At 42.8% G+C, this 27030-nt stretch overlaps 1 protein-coding gene across 1 annotated transcript in view; it reads left to right on the forward strand.

Moving 5' to 3' along the window:
• Positions 1-27030, forward strand: part of TAOK1 (TAO kinase 1) — a 73851-nt gene that overhangs the window by 5955 nt on the left and 40866 nt on the right. The window contains exon 2 of the mRNA XM_075440242.1: positions 25275-25501. Within this exon, the coding sequence (XP_075296357.1) occupies positions 25370-25501 (132 nt within the window). The 5' untranslated portion in view covers positions 25275-25369. The remainder of the gene's footprint in view (positions 1-25274; positions 25502-27030) is intronic.

Below are 27030 nucleotides of genomic sequence, written 5' to 3' on the forward strand. Positions count from 1 at the left end.
ATCATGGGATTTGAATGTGCCTTGCTTTGCTGCTGCTGCTCTGAGTGTTTGGGTTGTCTCTGTGTTCTTCATAAACTGTACACCGGGATCTTTGCTTTGCCTATTTTTTTTTTGCTTTGCCTGTTCCAAAGAGCAGTTGACAGTTGTTAAAATCAGTTCTGGGCCAGCCGTGATTTGATGCGATTAAACTGTGTTAAATATGTTCCAGAACTGTTTCTTGGCCTAGATAGCGAACTAGTTGAACACTGGTCTGGAAATCTATTTATGTGTGATTTGGCCCTGTGCCCCTAGGTACGCTGTCTACCTCTGCAAGGGTTGAACAGAGCACAGGACCTAGGCATAGCACAGGATCTTCTGCCTTTAAATCCACCACCCCCGCACATCTCCCTGGACTTTTTTATTACTCTTTGCATATCAAAGTTTTGTCTTGAGAATTATGTCCCAGGCTAACTGAAGTAATGTGGTTTCACCACCCATAAAGACGAACTGTGTTGCACTGATACGGTTTGCCCTGGTATCAGCTGAACTGTTGCAAACCCCACTTTATACTTGCTCAGTATATCCTGGTATGCAGGCAGGCTCCTAGATTGAGGTTTTTATGAAGATTTGCAACTTTAATTAAAAAAGAAAGTCACCTAGGCCTTGACAAAATTTCATGCTGGCTTCTAGAAGTGTGTATCAAAGTTGGGAAGGAAATAATGATATGTTTCAGAGGCAGTGCCTTACTAAGAATGCCAAGCTCCATTTTTATTATAGGTTAATTGCCATATAGGCAAACCCTGAACTCTTACCTGGGTTTTTGGCTTAATTTTCCTTCTTCCCTTTCCACACAAAACCCCCTCGAACCCATGCTTTGAAGTATTTAAAACTAGGTTAGTCTCTGGCTGGAGGTGTGTGGTAGAACCTCCTGTTAATTCTTGCTGGGACCTGCCTGTTTTGCAGCAAGAATGCAGGCGGACTCATCTGAATGCTGATCATCTGTCCTTTGTGGAGGATGGCAGATTATTTTTCCTTCATTTGACACAATGCACGGGCAAAGGAATCCCAGAGCATCTCCATTCCGAAAGCCACAGTCAAGTGCCCAGAGCCCTACAAGCAGGAGCACGTGCCCGTGGAGGTGGGGTGGAGGGCTTCCTGAGGGTGCTTGGTCTGAGTTTAGTTGATTGTGTGACAATCACTGGAGATATTTCCTTTTCCCACTCTTCGAAGATGTTGCTGTGAGCAGCTAGCTCAGAAGCTGACCATGTTCTTACCAGATGAACCTACCCAGCAGTCCTGAACTGACCAGAGTCTTCAAAATGTCACTCTTGGTGGCTGGGGTGACAGAGCCCAGGGTCCCAAACACGAAGATAATCTTGACTTAAGAGGTCATGATGCATGCTTCTGATCTGAAATGAAATGTTAGTGAAGAAACAAGTTCTCATCATCACCTTTACTTTTGCTTTCATTTGCAATACTGATGCAATGAATTTATTTGCGAAGAGAAGACTCGGTGAAAGATTTGTTTGTGTTTTGAAAATAACAAGTAGAGTGCTTTGGATACTAGGCTAACATGAAAATAGTTAAAGAACATGAGTTACATTCACTAGCTCATAATTGGTCAGGAAAACTTAAAGAGCATTTAAAGAATAATATGCTAGTTTTTTGAAAAATATATGACATGCAGTTTTTGATGCACACTGATTTTTTAAATATTGTGGAAAAGTCCCTACGCTTTCCGAAATATTTTAATGATAGGTGCTTTTTTCTTAAATAGCCCCTGTCTCTTGAAAACATTAATTCACACATTATTTTGTGTCTTGTGTTTTCCTCTGGTGCAGGAATTGGTAATTGTGGGCGACTGTGCAGACGGGCCATCACATGGGGCTCTGGAGTCTTTCCACAGTGGCTGGTCCAGGACCAGGGTGTATGATCCCCATTTGAATAGTCTTCCCATTGCCCTCTCTGGTGTTGAAATTCAATTACTGTAGTGACTATAAATTGATATAATCACTATACTTTAGTAGGTATTACAAATATTTTTATGTTAAATAGAAATAGCTGATATTAATATTAATGAGATGAGAAATCAAATACTAATACGCAAATAGAAATTTCAGTAAGCCATAACACAGAAAGGTTGTCTTACATATGTGATGTTTTTGTACTTTTCTCTGGTTGGCAGGATACGAATAGTAGTTCCCAGTTCTTAATTTCATCGATAAATCTCGAAGTATTCTAATGGGTGATGAACGCGTATTTATTTTTCACATTTATGAGGTGGCAGTAGTGAAGTACAGGTGGAGGAATGAGTGATTTGCCCAGTGTAGCTGGTGACAGAGGTAGGAGAATTTGCCTCCTTGGTCCCCATTTAGCATCTGACCAGCAGGATTCCAGCACCTCTGAGGTTGTAAAGCAGAAGCAGAAGTGTACGCGGTGCTGCATCGTCTGGGGGGTGTGGTGGAGCAGCACAGACCTCGAAGTTCAGCAGCACCACTGTCCCGGATGTCCTCTGGAGTCTGGCTGGCCTACGGATGATGCAGGGGATTGTTTGTTTTGTTCCATCGTATGAGCACTATGTAGATTTTTCTTATCATAGTGGCAATTTAATGCTGTTCATGAATGAGCTGGATAAATCTTGAAATTTGTAGTATGATATGTTACTATGTGTTGTCTTTGGAAAACACACACAAAAAAAGTTATTATTTTTAAAATAAAACTGAAAGAGGCCTTTAATGCATTGTAGATCAGTCCCTGAGCTTGATGAACAACAGACGAAGTCTTTTCATTCTGGGAGTCAGTCACACACAGAGATAATATGGACGACTCACCTAAGTAAAAAATTTTCTTGTGCATGTACGATTGCAAGACTTGGAGGTTGTCTGGACATCTTGATGGGGATCTGTGGAGGCAGAGTGTATCCTTTTGTCCTGCTTGTGCAGTCCCTGCTACGGCTTAATCTCACGTCTTCTGAAGGGTCTAGTTATCGTGTAATGCAAATGCATACTGCTGTTTTCTGTGAAAGGCTGAAAGCGTTCTCACCTCATGCACTGGGAAGGAAGAAGAGCTTCGAGCCCCTGTACCTGTCAGGAATCTGTAAGCATTGCTGAGCGAGCCATTGCTCAGCTCATCACAAATAACTTTCATCTGTTCTAGATTCTACTTTAATTGTCTCTGCAGAGAGGTTTACAGTGTTGATGCTCATGTAACGCATATCTGTGCAGTAAAATTGCTGGGGCTTATTTGGAAATAATAGAACTAAGGATTTTGTTGCTTCAGTCATTTTATTTTTAAACTAGAATAATCCGAAAAGCATAAAAACCTTGAAACTTGAGTACCTGTGTGGAAGTGCTCAGTATTTTGGGACCTTGTTTTTCTGAGGGATTTTTGTTCAATGTTGCTGCAGCCACATAGTATAAAATTTAGCACGTTTTCTCCAAGATCTGCATTCAGCTTTGGAACTAATGTTACCTGTGCTAGTTTGAAATAGTTCGTACGTGTTTATCATGTGCATTGCAAAATCTACCTACCTATTTACATAGGTGTTGGGGAAACAAGGGTGATATGGACTAGCGTGAGTGGTGCCGAGCAGCATGAGTGGAAGGAAAGTATGGTGTGAGTTGTGATTCTACTTGTCTGCTTATTTTCTGGTTTGGAGGCATCGAGCACCTGCTGATTTAGGGGTTTTCTATATGTGATTTCATGCCTGTGATTAGCATTTCTAAGGACGTGACACATACGGTCTCACCACTAAAATACGTTCTGTAAATATGTAAACAGAAAATTACAGAGATGGTCATTGTCTGTCTGTCCTGACTAGTCTCCGGAGTTAACCCAACAGGACTCGGCACGCTTCCTTGGGCCCATCCAATATAACAGATCTCAGACTTCATACTTAGGAGTAAAATTCTTTCTCTGAGTGGAGTTACCACCTCCTTTTGATGCTTCCTGCATCATTTTCTTGCTTTTTAATCACAAGGGCAGGAGGTTGAGATATGTAGATAGCATGTTCCAGTGCCTAGCCATTTTACTGTTTACCGTCTTAACGTCAAACTCTACAGAAAACTTCAGCTGCTTCACAGAAATCTGTAATTGCATCTGAAATCAACCGTTTGTTCTGCCAGAATTTCTCAAGGTGGATGGTGAATAGTAATGATAGGACTTGTAAGTTCTGGGGAGGTGTGAGAGATCCTGTACCACGATGTCTTTAAAAAATGTTTTTCTGGACAAAATCTGAGAACGATACCTGGTTAGTTAGTGTAATTGTTGGAGCATTGCTCCTAAGTGAATAGCAAGGCTATGTTTGTTGTACTGCTTTGAGAAATTATTAGTATTCTGTCTGAATTGAGCAGGCTGCTAATACTGATTAGCTTGTGCATAAGGTGGAGATGGCAATCTCCTTAATTTCATATTTAATTACCAAAAAATCACAGCAAAGAGCTGTTGGAATAATTTGTCACCGTTGTGCTGTTCAGTAGCTATCAGTGGAACCATGTAACCACTGGGTATTTAATATCTTCACCTTCTATAATTCTGCTTTTTTTTTTTTCTCTTTCATTTGCTGTTTTTTGTTGGTGGTGTTTAAAATTAAGTCATAAATTGTTAGGAGCAAGCAAAGTGGTTGTGTACCGTCTAGTTCGGTGTCTTGGATCTCCAAGAAGCATCTTGGAGATTTGCTTCCAAGATTTTGCAGCTATTTCTCACTTAAAACCTGTTATTTCTGATCTTGCCAGTCATGTCGATCTGTTGAGTTCGGGTATTACGTGGAGGATAAATCTCCTTGTGACGTGGAGCAGTCAGTGCACATGTTCTAGCATGGGCCTCTCCTGAGTTTTAGTAAGTACAGCCAAGGTACGAACGCCTCTTCACGGCAAGGGGCATGTTTTTTCCCTCTGCAGGTGCTACCTGCTGCATGCATGCACATCTCGCGATTCCTCTGTCGCTGGTGTAGCATGTGTGCTTGCTCTGCAGGAAAGATGCTTTTTAGAACGCTTTCCTCATGTGGGAGAAGTAACTTTATAAGGCCTTTAAGTAAGAACAGTTTCCGATTTAGACCATTTAAATACGCTATGCTTTGCTTTGTTTCATCATGGTGAAAGCCACTTGCCTGTATAACTCGAAAACAGTAATAAAACAGGCATAAACAAGCATAAAATAGTGTACTGTTCAAGGTGTCTTTATAGGCAAGGAGTAACTAAACACCTTTTAACCTTATCCTGCCTGGCCTGGAAAGCATCAGCACTGTCGCCTTCCCCCACTTTGATGGGCTGCTTTCACGGGCCGGGGGTCTGAAGGGAAAATCAGTTCTTTCACCCCTGGACACGCTGAGTTTGGAGTTGTCCAGAAGATAACAGCCAGAAGCAGACCTATCGTTCTGAGCTCTTCTCTGCGGGAGAGCTGCTTCCCTCCGGTTTGGGTCTGGCTTTTTTTTGCAGGTGTGATGTCATCATTCTGCGAGGTCTGCGCCGCAGCGTCCTCCAGGAAAACAAAACAGGGGGACGAGACCGGAATGTCAAATGCAAAAAACAAGCAGATCTGATTCTTCCTCGCCTCCCTCCCCCTTTTTCTTTGAAAGGAGCTTTCAAGCTGACTTTATACAACAGGAATTAGCTTAATAGAAAAAAAGAGAGCAAGAGAAGCACAGTTATTTCTTTTCAGTTCTTACTATCAAGTTCTCAAAAATAACTTCTCCCTGCCTTGCTGAAGGACGCGATGTATATTATGTGGCAGATGCAAATACACGGGAGTTTTATAAATACCTAAGTCCTCCTTGCTTCAGGGATCTTTTTTCTTTTGATGTACCCTTTCTCTGTTTTTTACCGTTTTGGAGATATTTAAATAAGCACTGCACGGCTACTTCATGTCACATTTGTGTTGGTTTCTACCGGAGAACTGTCCCATACGCTGCAGATGTTTGTATAAATATCATGGTAGCACTAACAGCAGCCTTCCACCAAGATTGCTGTTGGGCCCTGGCCAGGGCCAGGGGAGCAGCCAAAACCAACTGCAGGACTGATAGAACCAGGCTGATTTGTGTTCAAGCCTGTGAAATTGAATATAAGAGCATATCTGGGTTCTTCCCTCTTTATGGGAGCCCTTTTGTGGCCTTGCAGCAACTGGCTTTCATGCGGTTGTTAGTTTTACTGAGCAATACGGTGCGTGTAAATATGGGCAGGTTTATTCTTTTCCAGGCTAGAGCTTTAGATATTCCCTCATGCAAAATGACTTTGCAAAATAATCTGCAGAGAGGAGTTTTTGGATATTTGGAGGTTATAAACTCTGGATATTGGTTGTGAGAGGATAGGCTGGTGGTCTCTGAGAAGCTGCCCAGATGTAGTAAGAACTTCTGGGCAGTGAGCAGTGATGGAGCTGATATTCTTTGCCCCATTGTGTTTAGGAACCTTAATTACTTCATGGTTGCTCTTTATAGCTTGTGTCCAAAAAGTAAATACTGTTTTCTGGCATAGCATGTTGAGTTCTCAGTAGCTCCCTGTCCAGCTGGGCTGCACGGGTGATCTGCATGCACGATGAGGGTGTAGTTCTCGCTTTTTGCTGGCTGGTTGTTAGGGCAGTATCTGCCCAAGGTATTGGGAGGTTGTCCTACTTTCCCAGCTCAAAAATCTAAGATCCTCAGAATTTGTAAAATGGACACCTGAGTTTCCCTTTGTTTATTAGCCAACAGGAGCAGTCAGCAAATAGGTCTTCTTTTGATAAAGGAAATGTTGCTTGAAACTTTACTGTGGGGTTTGGTTTGTTTTTTTTCTTATTTGTCTGTTCCTACTGACAAACAAAAGGCATAATCCATTATTCCAAACTGCTGAAAAAGAGGCTTCAAATTGCCAGGTATGAAATTATGCTGCTTGTTCAGTTACCAGTAGGAAACGGCATGTGAGATGTTTCAAAACCTACAAAGGAGAAAGTTCTTTGTATGTGTGAATTTAGTATTCACAAAAGGTGTCAGATTGACAGCCGTGGAGATTGTGGAGATTGGAATTTTATTTATCCCTAGAGTAGGTGCAGTGCAGACTGCAATAGTGCAAAAATTTTCTGTATTATTCCGCTGTTACACCCTACCAGTGCCCTTCGCAGGCAGCCTCTGGGAGCCAGAAGCTCTTGCTTTCTCTGTGCCCCTTCAAACAGTTGGCTGCCAAAAAGATGTGAGGGTGGGTTTTTTTTTTTAATGTGTGATGTGGGTGCTTGTCTCCTGAAATCTAAACAGATGTGAAAGGGATTTGATAACATCTACCTCTAACCAGCCACTGGAGCAGAGGACAGCCCTCAGCCCCCGGGTTCTCTCGTTGTCTGCAGACTGGTAGTCTCCAGTCAGAAGATACTAGTGCTCATGATTCTGTTGTTCACGAACTTAGCCATTCTCTTGCAAAGGTTTAACACTGTCTTGTGATAAATGTAAATTATATTGAGATATAAGACTATAAGATCGGGTAAAGAATACTGCTGCTTATTTTAATAGCCTGGGCATTGGGTGAGACTGAAAAGAAACACAGACCCTATGTATTTAATGGTTGGCATAAGAAACGTGACATCAGACTGTTCTGCTCTTGCTGTGAACTTGTGTGGTCTTGGGCAGGTCACCTCTTAGTCACATAGTTTACATGTTGGTAAGGTAAGAATGTTTACTGCAACTCTACTGAGGACTTGGCAAATACCAGGTGCTTTTTAAACCTTGGTAATGAAAGTATAGGTCAGATGTGACAGTGTGAGTTTTGGCAGTTGAATAAAATCCTCTTAGGAGAAAGTACTGAAAATGGGGGGGAAAAAAAAAATGGAGCTGGAGCAACCTCTGGTCACCAGAGCTCTGGTCCTTCACGCTTTTCCAGACCCAACGTAAGACCTGAGAAGTGCCAAGAACCTGTGACTGGAGACGTCGCAGGTGTGGTCTTTGCCTGTTGGGTTGACGCAGTTGGCTGACGTTAGCCACGCAAAGCTGTCCTTCTCGTACCACCAACCCCAGTGCACACCATCGCTTCCATCCCAAAAGGAAAAGCTCTTTGTAAAAGTTGCTGCTGTTCACCAGGATAAAATTTCTAAAACAATCTCTCAGTATAAAATATCTGTGGCATGATAAAATCTAAACATACGTAGCTGTCATTGGTTAAGCTGGATTTTAGGTAACAACTGATTGTCTTCCTATGCAAATTTTTCTGCCTGAGAGTAGGGACTGGTTCACTGCAGCTGTGGCTGTGTATAAGGTGAATTTTTAAATCGTGTAAGGAAGAGGACAATTTCAAGGGAACCTGGACAGATATGGTGACGTATTGGGAGGTGACATGTAAGAAGAGTGTAGTGTTTTGTGTGAGTTGTCCATTTGTTAAAATTAAAATGGAGAAAGAACACCAAGCCCTGTTTCTGGGGAGGAGGGGGAACCCAACCTAAACCAGCAGGTGATTTCTTTTTGAAAATTTCTAACATTGCCCTGGCAAGGTCTGTCTCGCTGCTCTCTTGGGACTGTTCTCGTGGCTGCCCTTGTCCCGTGCTGCTTTACTTCTTCCTTACCTTGGTAGAGCCACACCCCTATGTTGCATATTTGCAGACAGTCTTAAGGAAGCCTTCAGACCATACAACTTAATCCTGCTGCAGCTGTGCCAGGTGGTTATAGCTCTGGGTAGTAGCTTTTATGATCTCCAGTTACCATCCTTCGTTAGGTGGCATGATTGTGTGCCTCTGAGAAGCATGCTTTAGCTTCGATCAAATCACTGGTTGTCTTCAGATGAGAGACCCCTCGCCACAGCCACTGCTGTCGTCCAGCGAGGCGCAGGCTGCTGAGCTGGCTGAGACGGGCCTTCAAGCTCAGTCCTGGCCAGCACTGAGTGCTTGAGGAGAAGTATAAAATTATTTTAGTTGGCTTTTTGTTTGCAACGCTATTCCTTCACTATGTCTCTCAAAGATCAGATGGTCAGTCTTGGAAAAGTCACCTGTTGGCATCTCCCTGCCTCATCTCATGCAAAAGCTGAGGCCAGAGTCCTTGAAACAGGCAGGACAACCTTGTTTTCAGAAAGCCCAAGTGTGAGAGCAGGTTCATCCATATCTCAATTAACCTTTTATTTAAAGGCATAGAAAATAGTTTTGTCCATCGACTGAAGCAATCAAATTATTGTTCACCTCAGCTAAAGGGTAGGAGTGGAAATGGTTGCTGATTATTTCTTTTCCATTCATCTGCTTTTGTGAATGATTGCTGAGAACAGCTGGATTAAGCGGCTTTGTGTGTGAGCACACAAAGAACCCATGAAATATAAAGGTGTTTGGATCTGTGCTATTGGAATAGACCAATTTCTGATTACAGTTTTCTGTCAAATTTAGGATGGATGTGTTCCTACCTGAGCTGAAATTGCCTTTTCAGCCTTAAAATACTTTAATGCTTACCAGGTACACTCAAGCAACTTCAGCGCTTTCCTTCTCTCTTCAGGCCAGAAGAAAGTGCTGCATTTCTCTTACTTGGGAGCTGAAGAGTTGGTGTACAGGAGAAAAATTTTTTTTTAAATACTCCCAGTAAGAGTCAAGCTAGGTAGGATGGACCTTGGGCGTTAAAACCTGCTTTGTGGGCCTTGTTTCTGAATGGTTGTTCCAAGTATTTGCTTCAGATGCTGACCTAGCTCTTCCATCCCTTGTATTCAGGACCATTAGTGATACTGCCAAAACCAGAAAAAGGCCAGATAATTTTTTTAAAGCAGGCTTTTGGATAAAAGATGTAGTCATTTACCTTTTGTGTGTGCACAATGATGTATCGACTTAACCTGTCTTTCTAGTGGAGAGGCAGTCAGGCAACAAAAGTCCGTGATCTGATGGACTTCTTAGTAAACCTTCTGTAAGGAGAGATCTCCTGAATTTACCGGGTGTGTTCCACTGCAGTGGCTTCCACGCCGCTTCTGTAGTGCTTGCAGATGCCGGTGCGCAGAGAAAATGTAGCACTTGAGCATTCCATGCATGTGTCTTCCTCCTAGTGATACATATAAAATAATGATATAGGCAGGTAAAGCATAAAGGTTAATTTGTTTTATATGAGTTCCATTAAGATGGAGACTCCCTTTGTATTTGCAAAACATCTGCTGGAACGGGGGCTTATTCCTTAGGGAGACCCACTCTTACATTGCAACATGCAGTGGAAAGAAGAGAGTAAACCAGCACTATGCATTGCTTAGGCACTTTGCAGCTCCGGGTGCTGAGCAGGCAGTTATCCTCAGAGAGCAGCCGAAGATGCTCCAGCCCTGGGCTACGGGAGATCAGAAGGACTCTTCCCTGCAAGAGAGGCTCCTCTTGTTTCCAGTTCCTAGACTGTTGGGAATCTCTGTCCTGCGTTCGGTGAATCATTCCTGGAGAGCACCCAGGCAGTGTGGAGGAGGCAAATGCATGGTGTGAATGCAGGAGGTATAAAAGTCAAATGAGAGAGGAGAGAGAAGAATACATCAGGACAGAAGTATAGTGGAACTGGGGCTGCAGAGGAATTGGAGAGGAAGGAGCTACAGCTGGTGGAGAAATGGAGCTGGAGGTTTGCTGGAGAGGTGACTTGGGAGCCCGGGAGGTGGGGAGGGAGGCAGCAAGCGAGGGTGCGTTGGCAAGGGAGATGGCAGTCTGAATTCTGACACTTGCTAATTTTGGAGTGCTTGCCTTTGTAACCTTAATATTCTTGTTCTAATACATTAGATACAAAAATTACGTTATATGTTCTGAGGAATCTGGTTGCTATGGTAATAGGTATAGAAGTACATAAGAGATAAGATGTCAGCAAACAGAACAGCTGTAATGCAGCACACAAACCTGTGACTGCCTGAATTTGGGAAGCAGGCCGTTGCAAACTTCTCCTGCTCCAGTCTGATATCTCGCTGCTGGGACGTCTGTTCCTGTGTGAAAGTGATGTCAGAGCTTCTACAATAAATCTTTCGGGCTTACGGAATTTCAGCAGACATGCCCAAAATTTCTGGGTAAACAGACCACGTACCTCCCTTCTGTGCCAGGACGGGGAGGTCTCTGTGTTCCCACCCAGCTGCTGGAAGTGCAGGGCCGGTGCTGACCAGCCGGCACACAAGCGTGCAGGGTGGGAGCAGAGGGCTGCCGCCCACCTTCTGCCCTGGCACCCCCCTTCCGCCGTGCTCGGGGACTGGGGCTGGGTGAGCCGTGGGTGGATGACTCCTTCCCAGGGTCATGCAACCAGTTTCCCCCTCTGTGCTGTTGGTGCCCTGTCTAGATGGGTTTGGGGCAGTGCAGCTGGTACCTATTTTTTTAGGCTTTGCCGGAAGCCATTGCTTTCGTTGCAGCAGCTTGGTGACAATGTGGTCTTGCTCAGCATAGCAGTTGGGGAAGGTGATGGGGGAGCAAGAGCATCCTGGGGAGTGTCAGGCAGAAATGTGGGGCAGCTGTCGGCACAGGAGTAGACAGGATGATGGTTCTTGGACACTCCTTATCCCTTCCCTTCCCCCATCTGCAGCAAGGATATGTTTTGTATGCCCACCCACACCTTCTGATATAAAAACTACTCGTACAGTGTTTCCGGTGTGTGGGGACGGGTGGCTGGGAAGGGAGTGACTGTCTTCGCTGGGAGAGGGGTGCTGGAGAGCTGACAGAGCAGGATGGTGGCTGGGATGGAGGAGTGCTGCAAGTGCAGCTCATCTCTCATAGGTTAGCACAGGACACAGCATCGTGTTGGAGATTTCTTAAAGCCAAATGTGGTGCAGTGGTTTAGGAACTGGCTACAGGAAGGTGAGGTAGTGCTGTTGAAGGAGGAGGTATGGGCTAGAGGGAAGCTGCTGATAGTTTTCAAGGGCCAGTCTTCAGAGTATTCTAAATGGTGTTTTGGTCTTGATGTGCCCATGAAAGGACTGCCTTAATAAAATTTGCTGGGACAAAGTTGGGGGCATCATCAGTCAAGAGGAGGACTGAAGCCTCATTTGGCAGGACTGAATGAGCTGGAGGGTTTGCAGTAATAGAGACATAAATTGATAGTACAAAGTGCATGGTCATGCAATGATAACAAATATATAATAACATTTAATATATAAAATATATGTAATAATGTGTATATGTAATATAAATATATGAAATATAAAAACTGTGGTTCATCAGTTAGAAGTGGAAAGATGGAAAAGACGAGCATATCCATTGATACCATGGTGATTTTAAAACTTTAATGCTATGTGTCCAGAAAATAAGCAGATGTGGAGAATTCTGGTCAGGGATGTTTAAAAAAAAAAAAAAAGCCTTAGTTTGGGACAGATGTGAGGAAGGGCTGTTAGGATGGTCAGGGAAATCAATTCTCTCTCCTGTGTCGTAAAGGGAGGCAAAACTGACTTGCTTTTTTCAGCTAACAGGCTAAGGGGGCACGTATTGTATCTCTGTACTTGTGCTTATCCCTCAGTATTGAAAAGGGAAGAAAACTGTTTAAACTTTAAGGACGGTATGGGGAAAAAGAGTAAGTATAAACTGACAAGTAGTAAATACAAACTGTAAATCAGTCTTAATCAGTTCTTAATCTTAAATCAGTTCCTAATCAAAATAGGAGTGGGGTTCTGGAGCAACCTTGTAGTCAGAGTAGTGGTTTTGAGAAGTTCTTGGGAGCTGGTTATTATTTGGTGGTTGGATTCTATTATATTGTTGCTTAAAATAGCAGGAACAGGACTCAGTAGGACCTTCAGTCCTATGATCTTAACTATCCAATGGAGACATATTCTGTGTGAACCACTGCAACCTGAAATGTTTTGTGTATTAGTTGAAATGAGCGTTTTCACCATGAAAGCAGATAAAACTCATCAAATTAAAAGGGTATGCTTGTTATTTTAATACATGCTGAAGACTATTTTTTGTTTTAAGTGGAAGGCATAAAGAGAAGTAATGTGGACCTTGCAGAACCCACTGGAGAAGGGTTTCTTCAAGTAGGTAACATAGTAAAAAAGGTGATTTTTTTGTTTGTTTGTTGTTTGACTCATCCCCTTGCTGTGTGCTGTTTAAAAAAATACTCTGCTCAGTCATGTGGAGACAGGAAAAATAAATACTCGACCTGAGCTGGAGTAAAACTGGACACATTGCCACGACTTTGGGGAATTCCAGCAGGAAAGGAGGTTCTCACAGGCTCTAGAAAAGTGTGAAAGAATTGCTCAGGAAAGGCACGCCATTTATGAGTATAGATAATCTGGTAGAACAGGTGTAACAGCTATAGAAGGTTTTAAACTCTCTTGATGCTGAAATGTTCGAACCCCTTTTTGAACCTGCTTTAAGTTACGCACTTGCGCAAGGAGCTGTATACCTTTGCTGTACTGCGGACGCCTCTTGCTGTGTGCTCCGTTAGACTGGTTGCTCCTGCTGAGGAGCGGAATAGTCTCTCACTGGTGATCCATTCTGGAATGGCCTTGCCGCATTTGCCCGGTGACGAAGGTGCCTCACATATGTGCACTAGAACCTAATAAGGTCCTTTCTCATTATTTCTGTGCAGCCTTTCAATAAACCTTGTTCTGTTTCTGATAGTAGTTGTATATTTTATAAACTTCTGTGTTAAACCAAATGGACATTTTTCTTAACAAAGTGTGTTTGATGAGGCTTGTTTGACCCTAGAAGAACAGCAATATAAAAATTGTCATCCAGATTCTAATACATCGCCTGTCTGGTCCTATCTGCTGTTTCTGGCCACAGTAACGACTGGATGCTTCAGAAGAGCTGCCGGAAGCATGCAGGAGTACCTTACCTGACCTGTCTGTGGATGTTCTTACTTGTGTAAATGTCTATTTTAAAAAGCAGTGGTTTAATCTCTTGGGCTCAGTACCTTGCAGTAATTTCTGCAGGTTAATTTTGCTCTTTATGGCTTGGTTGGTTGAATTCCTTCACTCTGTTATAAATAGAACTATGCTGCTCTTACATTTTATGGACTTTCCGCTTGTTCTTGAAGTCAGCACCTGACATGGCTGCCTTATGTATGATTTTTAACTCTTACACCTTTTCTCTTCAAGCTTAGTTTATCATCTTGGGCATTTAGGACTTCCTGTTTCTGAGGCCTTTTTGTGCTGTATTTTCATTTTATTGCTAGATGTAAATGAATAATAATAGCCAGGAGCAGGCCATGGCAGAGACTTCTTAATGTATTGTCAGAAATTCCATTTTATTTTCCTAATTGATTCTTCATGTTGTTTATTAAAAAAAAGTCTGATGTTGTCTTTGCATAATTGTGCAATTATTTCCATTGGGCTGTCTGCACAAAGCTCAGCTCCTGAGTTATGTTTAGTTTAAGAGTAGAGATATGCTTGACGGCTCTTTACTTTTTGAGCTTTCATCTCCTGCCTTGTTGCTCATTCACGTTGTTTTTTGAGGTTCCTGTGTACTTACTGGTACTGTCAACTGCCCTAAATAAAACTTGTCATGTTCCTTTCCTTCTCATTCCATTAAGGAATGCAAATAATATGCAGGATCTGCACAGTATCTGCGGTCACTCTGGTTGAAAGGTCTTTTCCCTTGCTCAAAATGTGTAATTATATATCTGACCTCTTGCTTTTTTCAGAGTTTGTATCAATATTTCAGCTTTCGGTTCAGAGGTGGTGTTTCTGCTCTCCACCTATAACTAATTAATACTCGTAATAATTTGGTGTACAAGACTTTGCCTGCTTCTTTTTGAATCTACTGTTGAATTGTACTATTATTTTGATGGCATACAGTCTAGTGCATAAATGGTTGGCTTGTTAGTTTGTCGTGTATCACAGTCACCAAGTGATTAGAACATTACTTCCCCTAATTATTAGTTCGGTTAATTCTTTTGTTGGGCTGCAGCCGTTGTGGGGAGCCTCTCTGGAGCAGCAGCTGTTGGAAGGGGCCAGCAGCTGTGACGGAGTCTGTGTCACTCTGGAGCTACATCAGACTTTTAGGGAAGCTACTTACTCATCTCCATAGGTCAGTAATGTTTAATTTATGAGTTTATTGAAGGACCGGCTTTTTGATGTATGGTCTGTGACAGCACCGTACCTTATACCTCCTCATCCTCTTTGTACAGATAATTTACCTTCGTTCCTGTACCCTCATTCTCCCGTGTGGCTTTTTTCCAGCCCAGTAGTGGATCAGGCTGGGCAACCGCCCGAGGCTTCTCGCTGTCACAGCATGGGTTTTAAGATTATTCGTGCAGAATCTTCTAGTTTTCTCTTGGATTTTTGCATTTATATTTGACTTAATTTTGTGCCTTAGGTCTTTCCTGCTGGCTTCAGTTTCGCCAGGTTCATACTTGCTCAAGTAAGAGTCTGACCTGTGGCCTGGGCGGGTTGGACATAGCCTCCGGCTGGAGTGGGCACGTGTCCTGGTGTTCTTCTGCGCCCCACTGAATGCAAATGCAAGCTCATTTTAAGCATTTTCTTTTTTTTTTTTTTTTTTACTTATTGGTCAGAAAGACTCTGAATTACTTCCTTTCAGGCCTCCTTTCTAAAACTGTGTGTGATACTGCTACTTTTTAATTACTTCTTTTCTCAAGGGTAATTATCTATATTGTGAGCTCTAGTAGCTTATTTCTGAGTTATTTATTCTGAATCCAAAACAGCTAATTTGCTTACGTTTACTGTATTTATTGTTCTGGGGCAAAATTGCTTGGGGGTCAAGAAAAGGTTTCTTTAAACCCAAGTCCCACAAGTCCCATTAGGATATCTGCCTAATCTTTTTTTTTTTTTTTTTTAAATGGGCAGCTGGAGTTTCCCAGTATTTTTGCCTCTAGACCTAAGTGACTCTCATCAGCTGGCCACTTGCGAACTTCTTTGTGGCCAGTGTGCTGCCAGCACAGCATCTCCTGCACTGGAATCGTTCCAACGTACGCTCTTTAGTCCGAGAGCTGTGCCCACGGAGTTATCTGTAGGTGAGGCAGTCACAGAATGCGCATTAACGCGATGCTTTACGTAGTAAAGGAAAAGAGTTGGCAATGGCTGTGCACTTAATGAATTGCAAAAGAAGGAGGACAGAAGATTTCATTTTTTCCAGTTGCCTTCCTCATAGCTTTGCTAGCCTAAGGAATTACTAAAATTAGAGCTGACCTTCTTAATAAATGTACCAGAACTATCACAGGCAAAGACGTTCAGGAGATGTTACTGTTGAAGATGTCAGGGTATGGTTAGCACTTCTTGAACTGAATGCTGGCTATTCTTCAGTAAAGTGTTTTATTTGTGTTACTTAAGTGGTAGGGTCAGTGGTGGATTTTGTGTTTCCCAGGTGAGTGACACTGCAAAAATTGCCAGTTAACAAAACTAGTATTTTCAGAAGTACTGATAGTGTTACATATATTTGTGGTTTTTTATAGCTGGCATATGTAACTTGTCAAAATAGATTTAGTTTGCTCAGAATATCTGTTTTTAACACAGGAACAGGCTTACCCAGTTAGAGTTATCTTTTCCACTACTTAGAAAACTTGAAAGATTGTAGAAATAATCAGAAATACAGAAAACTCTTTCCATTTTGTTTTAAATGGAAAGCACAGGATGATTGTTGCCCTGCTGGCTTTACTGCTGGTGTGGATCATCCTAACAAATACTTACATCCAACCCTGGAACACAGATCCTGGGCTTGTCAACGGAGGTTTGGGCAGCTTGGCTTTCTGACCCTTTTGCTAGTGGTGTTCCCGGAAGGTAAACATCTGAGCAGAACAGCTCAGCGGGATCAGAAAGTGTGCTGGGGTAAGAAAAGCAGGGAGCTGCTGATGGACATTTTAGTGTCAGAATCTAGAGAGGAAATCAAAGTAAGCCCCACAGTCTACAAGTGCATGTATAAGAGAAATGCAGGCAGTACTTTAACGTAAAAGTGTCTTCCTGAGGCTGTTCTGTGAAGGAGTATAATTCAAGAAAAAATACAGGTAGAGAAGCAGAGAAAGAAAGCGGAGGTGGGGGTAATCTGCAAAGAGTTTTTTCCAAGATAGAACCATTCCTCAAAAATCTTTTAAAAGAAACTGAAAAAGGACTCTTACTGGAACAATGGGCTTGCTCTTTGTTAGGTGAAGAAAAATTTACCGTGTTGGGGAAGAAAAGCCTGTTTGAACATAGGTGCTCACACAGACAAAAAGCTGCCAGAATTCACCACGATATCCAGGCGTAGACTCATCTTACCCTTATAATCTGTTCCTTCTAGAACTACATGCATGAGGGAATGCCAAAGATGGAAAGGAGACAGCCTTATGGAAGTTATGGAAGTGTGCAGCATGGCTGTGAGATCTCACCTGCTGCAGGTGTTGGCAGCAGAAGGGGCTCCTGACTCAGAAATGGGTACTCTGGTCTTTTCCCTTCCCTTGCGGACTGGCAGAAAGCAGAGGAGCATCTTGTGTACATGAGCTTGAGACTGAACAGCAATGTAGAAAAGAGCAGTGTCTTGGTGGGGCTTTCCATGGTTCACAGTTACTTTCTACAATCCAGTCTTCTCCACCCATTCCAGGTGTCTGTGTTCTCCTTCTAGTTGGCACTGTTTAAGGATGGTTACTTTTTTAATAATTTTTTTGACGGCATTTTGGATTTCTATTCAGAATATTAAACATTTTTCTAAGAGTCTCTTGTAGAATGCCATTCATCTGCACCTCCCTCTTCCTACATGACAGATAGTCCTTGTGGATCCAGTGTGGAGAACAAGTGTACCAAAAGAATGATTTTAAGATAATTAAGAGAAAGGCAAGTTCATTACTTTGTCAGCATTTTTTCATCTGAGTTGCTCACTACTGAGTGGTAAAAGTAAGTTAGCAGGGTCCTGAGGGAGATGTTCCCGAGTACCTCTTGCCCCTTTTGCAGGGCATGGGAGAAGCTGAATGCCACTTGCTGCATCTCCAGGTTTTTCTTTTTTCATTTCTGGGATTTTTTTTTTCCACTTAATTACCACTCTAGGAAGATTTCCAAATTGCAGAACTAGGAGAAGGAAAAGCAACATGTTGTTAGCCTGGTGGGAGAGGCTTACCAAAGTACGCAAGTAGTCTGTGGTATGTGGTTTCACATGAATCAAGTGACTAAAACTGCCGTCCGTTTTGAGAGGCTTGGAGATGCTGGTAGACTTCCCATTGTGATAGTCACCTAGAGTACAACTGTCTTGATACCATCTGCCGTGGTGTAATTGAGCGTGGATGGGAAGCTGGTTTTTAGCTGTTGAAGGAAACAGACTTTTTCTGCTGTGAGCAGAGAGTAACTCGTCTTCCACGTGTGCAGTGCATGTCGCGGCACTTGCGAGATGCTCTGCTTTTGCCAGAACAGGAAACAAGAGTCAACTCAGTGGACCAGAGCCTAGGTTAAGGGAGGTTTTAAGGAATGTCCACATCACTTAGTGGGTCGCCAGGACATTTTTTTGAATTGGGAAGCTATAAAAGCCATGGTACATAGTTTTGACAAGCTTCTTGGATGGAAAAATTGGGCGCAGTGATCAAGAATGTACTTTCCCAGTAACCGTGAAGCACCTGATCAACGTATGTCCCTGTGTTTGCTGAGATCTTTGCAAATCTCTGATTTGAGGTAGACAATCCTGAATCTAGTAGTACTGCACTGGCCGCAGATGCCCTGAATTTCAGATCAGCCGACAGAACTTCTGTCTGTGCCTTGAGAGAGAGGGCCCTCTGCCTCAGGTCCCAGTGTGCAGCCCCGCTGCAGCAGGCTGGCCAGTGCCTGGCTTTGCATGAACAGCAAATAAAGTGATGGGGCGTGCAATAGTTCATCTCTGTCTGCGCTTCATCTTTCCGGATGAGGTACCTCCATGCATAGAATTCATCAGGCTAAAGTTTTAAAGGCTGATTAACATGCAGATAGCAAAATAAGTCAAGGGTAGTAGCATCGTTCCGAAAGTCACATATATCAGCACTGCCAGGTGTGACGAGTGTTCATGTCTTCTGATGCTGGACCTTCGTCATCTTTTCTGACACGTCCCCACCAACTGTAGAGCCCTTCCACTTCTGGTACCAGGTTAGAGTCAAATCATCCCACTTGCATCCCTACGGGTTTGAGGGATGAGTATTGCAGCATACCGTTGTTGGCTGAAGAGAGTACACCGGTATTGCAAAATACCAATTTTGCCTGAAGAGGGTGTATTTCAGAGTAAAAAGAGTGATTTTTTTTTTTTTTTCTTTCTACTCAGACGATACATGGGCCATTAACACACTGTCTTCTCTTTCCATACATTGTGGTCTTGTTTTGCAGTGTTGTAGATCAGGTGTTTTACTCTCAGCCACGTAACAGCCAGCGCTCAGCCTCCTGTGCTTGGCAGCGCAGTCCTGGTCAAGCGATGATGTGCCTGGGTATGCACTTGTACATTGCCTTGGGACGGCCTCCTTGGTGTCCCCGTGTAGGTCAGAGAAGAAGCTTCCTCCACCCAGCAGGCAGTATGATATGACACTGAAAATCCAGCTGCGGTTTCCTCTGCATGGTTTATAACCAAACAGCTCATACAGGCTGATATTTTCATATGCTATAAAACTCTTATTTAAGACTTTTTTCCTGAAAATACGTGGAAGAGCAGCTACTTCAGGTTTTGCGTACAAGCAGCACCTTGCATTCTATAATTTAGCTTACTTTATTTATATTACAGGCTTTTATGCAGAGGCCATCAAAAATGAGGAGTGATTTCTCTGCTACTTTCAAAAAAATTGTGCTTTCAGCTCAAGCATTCAATGCTATACAGAATTTTTTAAAATTCAGTATTTTAAGCATTCTTATCATCTAATCATTCTTCAAGCGTTCTTACGATCAAACTCACATGTAAGACATAATTGTAAGTGAAACAAAAAATTTTGAAAGTCAGTTCTTTCAATAGTTCCAGTTTGCCATACTTACGATAGTGGTGGAAATTTTCAGTGTCAGCTGGAGGCCATTCAGGAAATTTTTAATAGTGTGTTGAGAGGAGAATTTAATCTCAACTTCATATACTCACTGCATCCGACCCACATGCAAGTAAAAGAAAATCCCTTTTTACCTTTTTCGACAGTTGCATGATGACACTCATTCCCTATCTATTCGATTCTCTTGCATTAGATCCTACCAGAGGAAATGACACTAAAATTTAGCAACTGTTTGCACTACGTGCAATGCAGATGCCTTAAAAAAATAAATCTAAATGTCAGTTTCCAAATTAAGTTATGTTATAGTGGGCTGTTATTTGTTGGTGTTGTTTTTTTGTTGTTGTTGCTTGTTTTACTCCTGCTCTGACTTTGAGTAAGAAGATCTGCAAAGGATGAGTGGTTTTCTTTGTTGAATATTCACTTTATAGTCTTTGCTGTTAGAGTGTGCAGGTCTGAAGATCACTGGTGCTATAACTGGTTTCCTGGTTGGTTGGTTTGTTTTTAAAGTGCCTTGTATAGTCTATCAGGGAAAAACACGTAATATACCTACATTTGATACTAGAGAGAAGTTTTTGTAGATTTTACTGTGCTAATTGTATAGCAGCAGATGACTGTAATATAAAACAAGATTTATGTCTCAAATTGCAAATATTTTTTGTTTATAATTCAGTAATGGAGGACAGAATTCCTGTCGACCCCGTTCGCCATCGCAGGAGTCCATGGAGCGTGCCTCTTGGTACCCACTGAGATAGAGAGAGACGCAGGATGATGGATGCATAAATCTGTTTGTTGTTTCCATATTGTGCTCATGTGGTGTTTGTTTAACTGCAGTTGTAACATTTTTGTGTATAGAAACTGAAAGATGTTGAATATGTTGATTCCTTGAAACTTCGCTGGTGCGGACAGAGTGTGCTGCTTTTTAATGCTAGTAATGTAAAAGCAAGCCTGTGTGCTAATTGTCACGTTTTGGTTTCTACGAACTTTTGAACCATCTTAAAGGAACTGCAGATGCTTTGATGCGCTCATGTTTAGGGTAACCTAATACGTCCTGATCACCGTCACTCTCACTGAGTTGGTCTGGGTGTGAACTTGAGAAGTGACACGACGGATAGGTGGAAATCCCAGTGCGTAGGTGCACTTCCCCTGTGCAGGGAAGGCGAAGTACATTCTCTGCTTAGTACATTGGTTTCTGACGTGAAAACAGTTATCTATGATGCTGGCAGCTGTCAGATATTTTACTGTGGACAGATTTTAATTTCTCTGAGGTCTCTGTAGCATAAGGCTTAAATATGCACTTTAAATATGGCAGCTGACCGTTCTGAGCTTTGCTGGTTCTGCTCTACAGGGTCCCAGGGGATGTTAGTCACAGGGCTGGGTCTTACTCCAGCTTGAGATGAGATGGCAGGGAGACAAAAAACTCGGAAGAGAACAGGTCTTGCCCCATCCTCATCTTCAGCTTCCTTATGTCAGTGGTTCAAGGTGTGTGTATATACATTTAATATAGCTGTTATTACAGAGGGTATAACATCTTACTGATTCATAGACCTCTGTGGACGCGCGCATGTGGTTTCTACTAACTGGTAGTTGTTCAGATGAAAGTAATTTGATAAAACGTCTTGGCCTGGAAAAGGCGTAATTTACACTAGTAATGGTAGCCACTAAGTAAATGTAGTTAGTTCAGCCTACTGCATGGAAATAGAGTTGGTTGTGTCTTGTGCTTTAGTCATTCCTGTTTTTTTATGAATCTTTTTCATATTCCTACATCACCTTGTTGGTTATGAGCAGAATTGATCTAAGTATCAGTAGTTGTGTTTATGCAATGCAATGTTCTCTCTTTGTATGAGTGACAACTAGGAAAAAAAATGGAATTTATTTTACATAATTTTAGCAGCCTGCAAGGTGGCTTGTAGGCAGGCTGCCTCTTCAGCCAGCAGAGAGGGGCACAGTCAGAGGGCGCCGTGTCCGGTTTGCAGTGCCTGTCTCGTGGCCACAACTGGGATCCTGCCACCTGATCTGAGCTGTCTGAGGTGAGATGATCAGTCCCATGCTCTGGGAACAATTGTGTTTAACAGTATAGCTACACTGATCCAAAAAACCTGTAGTAAAGAGTCTGCACTGGTGGAAGAATGTAAAATACGTAAGTGCAACTTGACCATGATTTAGAAAACCAGCAGCCTGCTGGTATATGATTTAATTTTCAGTGCAGTTTAGTTGCAAGGTTTTTTTTAATTGTAAGACTCATCTATATTTTTAATGCATTTAAAATAATGCAATAACCATGTTGCATGCCACTTCTCCTAACTTCGCTTCCATTTTCTCAAAGTGTTCAGGTGCGGTTACTGCAAGGCAGGAGGCAGAGCAGCTCGGCTGCTGGCACTGTAGGGCTTTGGCAGGCAGCGTGTGTTGTCTGGGTAAAAAAGAAGACTAAGGGAATTTAATATTGTAGCATCCATAAAAAATGGGAGCACTTAATAAAGTGAGACTGTGTAAAACTTTCTCATGGATGGAATTTACATTACTGCGTTTTATTGTTCCATCTACGCAGATCAAATGATAAGCATAGTGTCACATACACGTTTGTGACTGTTCTGTTAAATAGGTTTTAATACTTAATGTTTTTACTGTCATGCATTTTGAAGCAGCAATTATTTCTAAGAATAAAGATAATTACATTTGTCTCGATGCTCTCAGGATTAAAAGCTGTATTTTAAGGTGTATCACAATAGATGAGGAGAGTTCTGCTCTGATACGCCGTTCGAAGTCCGGCAGCACGGTGGCCAGTCCCGTACCACTGCTGCTGGTATTGTCAATGAGCCTGGTAGAGTTTTCGCAGTGGTAAAAAGTGTTGCCAGTAGATGACATTGCGGAGGCATGCTCAGAAACGATGCCAAGAACGAGTCTGGTGGCTGGTTTGGCATTGGGGGTAAGTGGGGAGGGGGCGGAAGCCGTAATCCATCTCAGCTGTGTGTGCGCAGGGCTTTTCTCCTGGCTCGGGCTCTCACACGCAGGCTGGCTCGCGGGGACATGTGACTTTTGGCCATATTAGCAGGTTTATCCAAGCCTAGCCCCTCTGACTAACAGATGTAGGGAAAAGGGCATTCTGGGATTGCAGCAGTTGCTTTTGAACAACAATGTCCTTTTTGTAAGAATCTGATGCTTCTTAAAAGATGGAACATGACATCATGACTGTCGATCCAAGAAACATTCCTTCAATAATACTGAGTGTGCTCTGGTTATCAGCTCCCTTCCCCCAGCTCCTTTCGCTCGCTTTTCTGACTGATGCTTTTTGTCTATTGTTTCATCAGGGGCTGTAAATGTGAAACAGTTGTCTTTCAGTGTTATGTGCTTGTTAGAGCTGGAATCAAGTGGAATATTGTTGGCTTGTTTGAAAGAAAGAAAGAAAAATAACAAAAACCCTAACTTTTCTTCCAGTCTTCATAAATGTAGCGCGTTTCAGGTACGGGCTGAGTTGAAACTAGTAATTTCCCTTCCCACATGGTGTTAGTTACTGCGTTATGCAACGGAAGGTGGAGATATCGCAGTCCCGTGCATCTCCCTTGGCTTCATTGACAGCTCGGTGTGTCATGTGCCGATGCCGTCTGCTGCGAAGGCTCCTACAGTTCTCCTGCATCGACACGAAACGCGTGTGTGCCTGCTCACGAGTGCGGTATAGGAGAGTTGTGAACAGCTGCGTGTTTTCTGTGTCTGTGTGTGTGTGTTCTATACTTCATCCACCGCTGGGATTTGAATGTCGTTTTTTCCTTAGCCCCTGAGAGCGGGCTATCATGGAAACGCGTTGGGTTGCGTTATAAATCTTTCTGAATGCTGACTGCTTGGAGGAAAGCTATGAAAATGCTGGATTGCACTTCCCTTCCCTGTGTTCTCTCTCCCACGCATGTCTTCATCAGGAAAACTGGAGACTCTTGCAGACTTTACAGCAAGGTATGTCTTGGCTGTCTCTCGCACAATCGTGCTCTCCTTGCAGTGATGCTGGCAGTTATTTGAACTAACAAGGAGCAGGCAGTCTTTGGCACTTTCACATGCTGCAACTGTCTGGAGAAGAGTACCACCGAGCCTAAACATGCAGGAGTATGTCTTTTTCCATCCTTGTAGGAATTGCTCCGCAGGGAGGGGAAAAACAAATGATTCATTGATGGTCTAGAGGCTTGGAGAAAGGTGGAGTTACAGTGTCCAGAAAAGGAGACAAAATGGACAGGGATAGGGCCTGCTGATACATTGGTTAAACTGATGTTTATTGTCTTTTTTTTGCCATTATGAAGATGTAAAATGTTTTTTAAAAACAAATTTGAGATAGGAAATTTTGAATTAAAAAAGCGCAAGTCTTGACCAGGCAGGGGTTTTTGGAAAGAAGTGAGCTGTGTGATTTGCTCTTTGTCAGTGACACAGAATTGTTTTTATTGGTGGCCACTTACAGGGAATTGAGAGGAAATCCCTTCATTTAGGAGGGGAAAAAAAAATGTGCATTTTACTTGTAATGGTTGTTTGGCTTCACCTGTTGTAAAGATACAGTAAGATTTTTAGCACAACCCGAAAGTATACTTTTATTCTGGATAGATTCCAAGACACACTTCGGTAAATGGAAGCAAACGCACGGCGCAAGCAGAAGAGGTTTCATACGTTCCCGATGGCGTCTGAAGTTGCAAGTTCCTCTGAAGAAAGTGTTTGCCAATGGGCTAGTATAGAAGGCTGGATCATGTGTTATTGCAATTAAAATACATGTTTGCATCTGCTTAAGCCGTGTAGAAAGACATGCATCGTGTGGAAGTGAGTGTCTGCTGTTTTGGATGCTGTTTCTCTAAGTAAGAAGAGGCTTGTGAGTAAGCCTGAAGAACAGGCACTTTAAGATAGAGATTGTGAATTTAGATAGGAGAAAAAACCAGAAAGGACTGTGAATACTCATGGAAGGAGAAGCTTTAGAGAGGTCTCCATGTTTGTGTTGAAATGAGTAAAAAATTGATTGCTGGCTGCTTCTTAGCTGGAATACAGTTGCAGAAGGAAAAAAAATGCTGAGCAGAATTTCAAAAAATGTAAATACAGATTAGTAAATGGCAGTGGCGGTTTGTACACATCATACTTGTGCCATATATCTTGTCTTGCAAAGACCATGATATAGATATCTATGCAATTGTGTCATCCACTTCACAAAATCCAAACAGTACTATAGGAAATAACGCACGTAACTCTTCAGAGGCAGGGTGTCAAGGTCACAGAGGCTCACTGGTGACAAACTGGTTATCGCTGTAGGTCAGAGGGATTCTGTTGACCGCTCTGCAGGTGACTGAGCAGATGCTGGAGCAAGGAACGTGTCTCATTTTGTGTTCTGGTTTTGGTTTGTGTTCAGTAGAGATGCTGGACTGTTGTCGCAGTGGGACTGTGACATTATCCCAGCAGATAGGTCGCGTTGCTTTATGCAACAGGGACGCTTGCTCTGGAAGAAGTGGAAGCTGCTCTGCTGTAGCTTTGTTTCTGGCTCTTTGAGAAGAGGATAATCAGTGGAGGATTGCAATCTTTTTTCTTGCAGTAATCCATGCTGAAGAGGCTCCATTCATACAGATGAACCAAGGGTTGAGGCAGCACTTTATACCCAGATAGTCGGTCGGCTAACTGCCCAGCAGGATGCCATCAACCAGCCGAGCGGGCAGCCTGAAGGACCCAGAAATTGCAGAGCTCTTCTTCAAAGAAGATCCAGAAAAGCTCTTCACAGATCTCCGAGAGATTGGCCATGGAAGCTTCGGAGCAGTTTATTTTGTAAGTAGCTCCGTGACTTGTGAATTTTAGCTGTGTCTGTCTTTAAACTATGGATGTAGACTTTTTTGAACGTATTGAGGAAAAGAAACTACTGTGAATCTTGTTGTATGGTGTTTGGGGCAGAGAGGTTTTCTTGTGTGTGTGTACAGTGTCAGTCCGTTCACAGCCTCGCAGTATCTGTAAGGTGTTTGCATGCAAACTGAAAAGAAAAACTGGAGATGTGGCCCTTGCCTGATGCTTTTAGGTCCATCGTTGTGCTGCAAGCAGGGATTTCTCTGAGAATTAAAACATGGACTTCTGCTCCATCAATTCTGACTGGCAGTGCAGTTCTCTTGGTCTCCGTATCATCTCCTGTCCCTTGAGAGAAATTGAGTTCTCCCTCCCTTCGTGCATACCCCCAGGCTCCCTTAAAGCCATTCTTTGTGTTTGACACCTGAATGTTGGTGCTTTTGTTGTCATTTGTCCTGTCACATCTGCAGGCGAGAATCCTGGTACTCATCTGCATAAAACTTACTTGACATGGGCGTCTCGACAGCAGAATTTTTCCCAGGCTGCTTGTATAGCTCAGCTGGAGGTGGGGTGTCTCACGGTAACCTCATTTGCAGGTTGTTATATGTTAACCAAAGTGCATACTGTGAGACCGTCATTAAAAAAAACATTTTTCTCAGAAAACCTTTTCACATTTATAATTATAGGAGGTGTGGCCAAACCTGCCAATTTTCCTTCAGAAAGCCATTTGTGTCAGTATTTTATGAGATGCCTATTCATTGTTAATAATTGCAGGAGACCATGTTGGGAACCTTCCAGCACAAATTTAATGCAGCACAGATGAACTAATTAGGAAAAGCTTCTTAATTTTGTTCCCTGCTTAAAACTATGAGCTGCCACTGTCTGGGAACAGATCTGGGGGAGGAAGTGTTTTCCAACGAAACAGTGCTCACCTGCGGCCTTCGCTTCATCACATTTACTCACTTTGGTTAAAGAGTGGCTAGAAAAGGAGGGAACTGACTAAGCTGTCTTCCTGCTATGGAAATGTTATTGAAGAAATACTATTGTGGAAATATAATTGAAGGTTTTCAGGAACAGTGTGCCTTATAGAGGTGTGCATGAAGCACATGGGTATGGAAAACCAGCTTGCAGCTAGAGGTGACCTGCGAGCTGTGTGCTGCCAGCATTCCCAAAGCCAGAAGTTGCCGTCGTGGCCTTGCAGGCTGCCTGAACTTTGTAGTTGTGGTAAGAGCTGACTGCCCGTTGCCAGCTCCTTCTACAAAGAGATCGAAAGTAAGAGGTCATTAATTTCTAGACCCTTCTTTCTCTTTTTTCCCCCCACCATTTTAGGCTTCCAGTTCATTATAGATTGGTGTTTATTCACTAAAAGAGTGCAGTTGATGGTATTTGGATTGTGTTTTTTTGACAAAAAGTACATCTAATTTGGCACTAGGAAAAAGGACAAGTGTAAGCAATGCATCACACCACTCCAGCCTGTTTGAGGGCTTTTTGTCAAGTGAGAGACAGTCTCAGCAAAGGAG

Source organism: Opisthocomus hoazin, chromosome 20, assembly GCF_030867145.1.
Source record: "Opisthocomus hoazin isolate bOpiHoa1 chromosome 20, bOpiHoa1.hap1, whole genome shotgun sequence".
In the NCBI taxonomy this organism is placed as follows: domain Eukaryota; kingdom Metazoa; phylum Chordata; class Aves; order Opisthocomiformes; family Opisthocomidae; genus Opisthocomus; species Opisthocomus hoazin.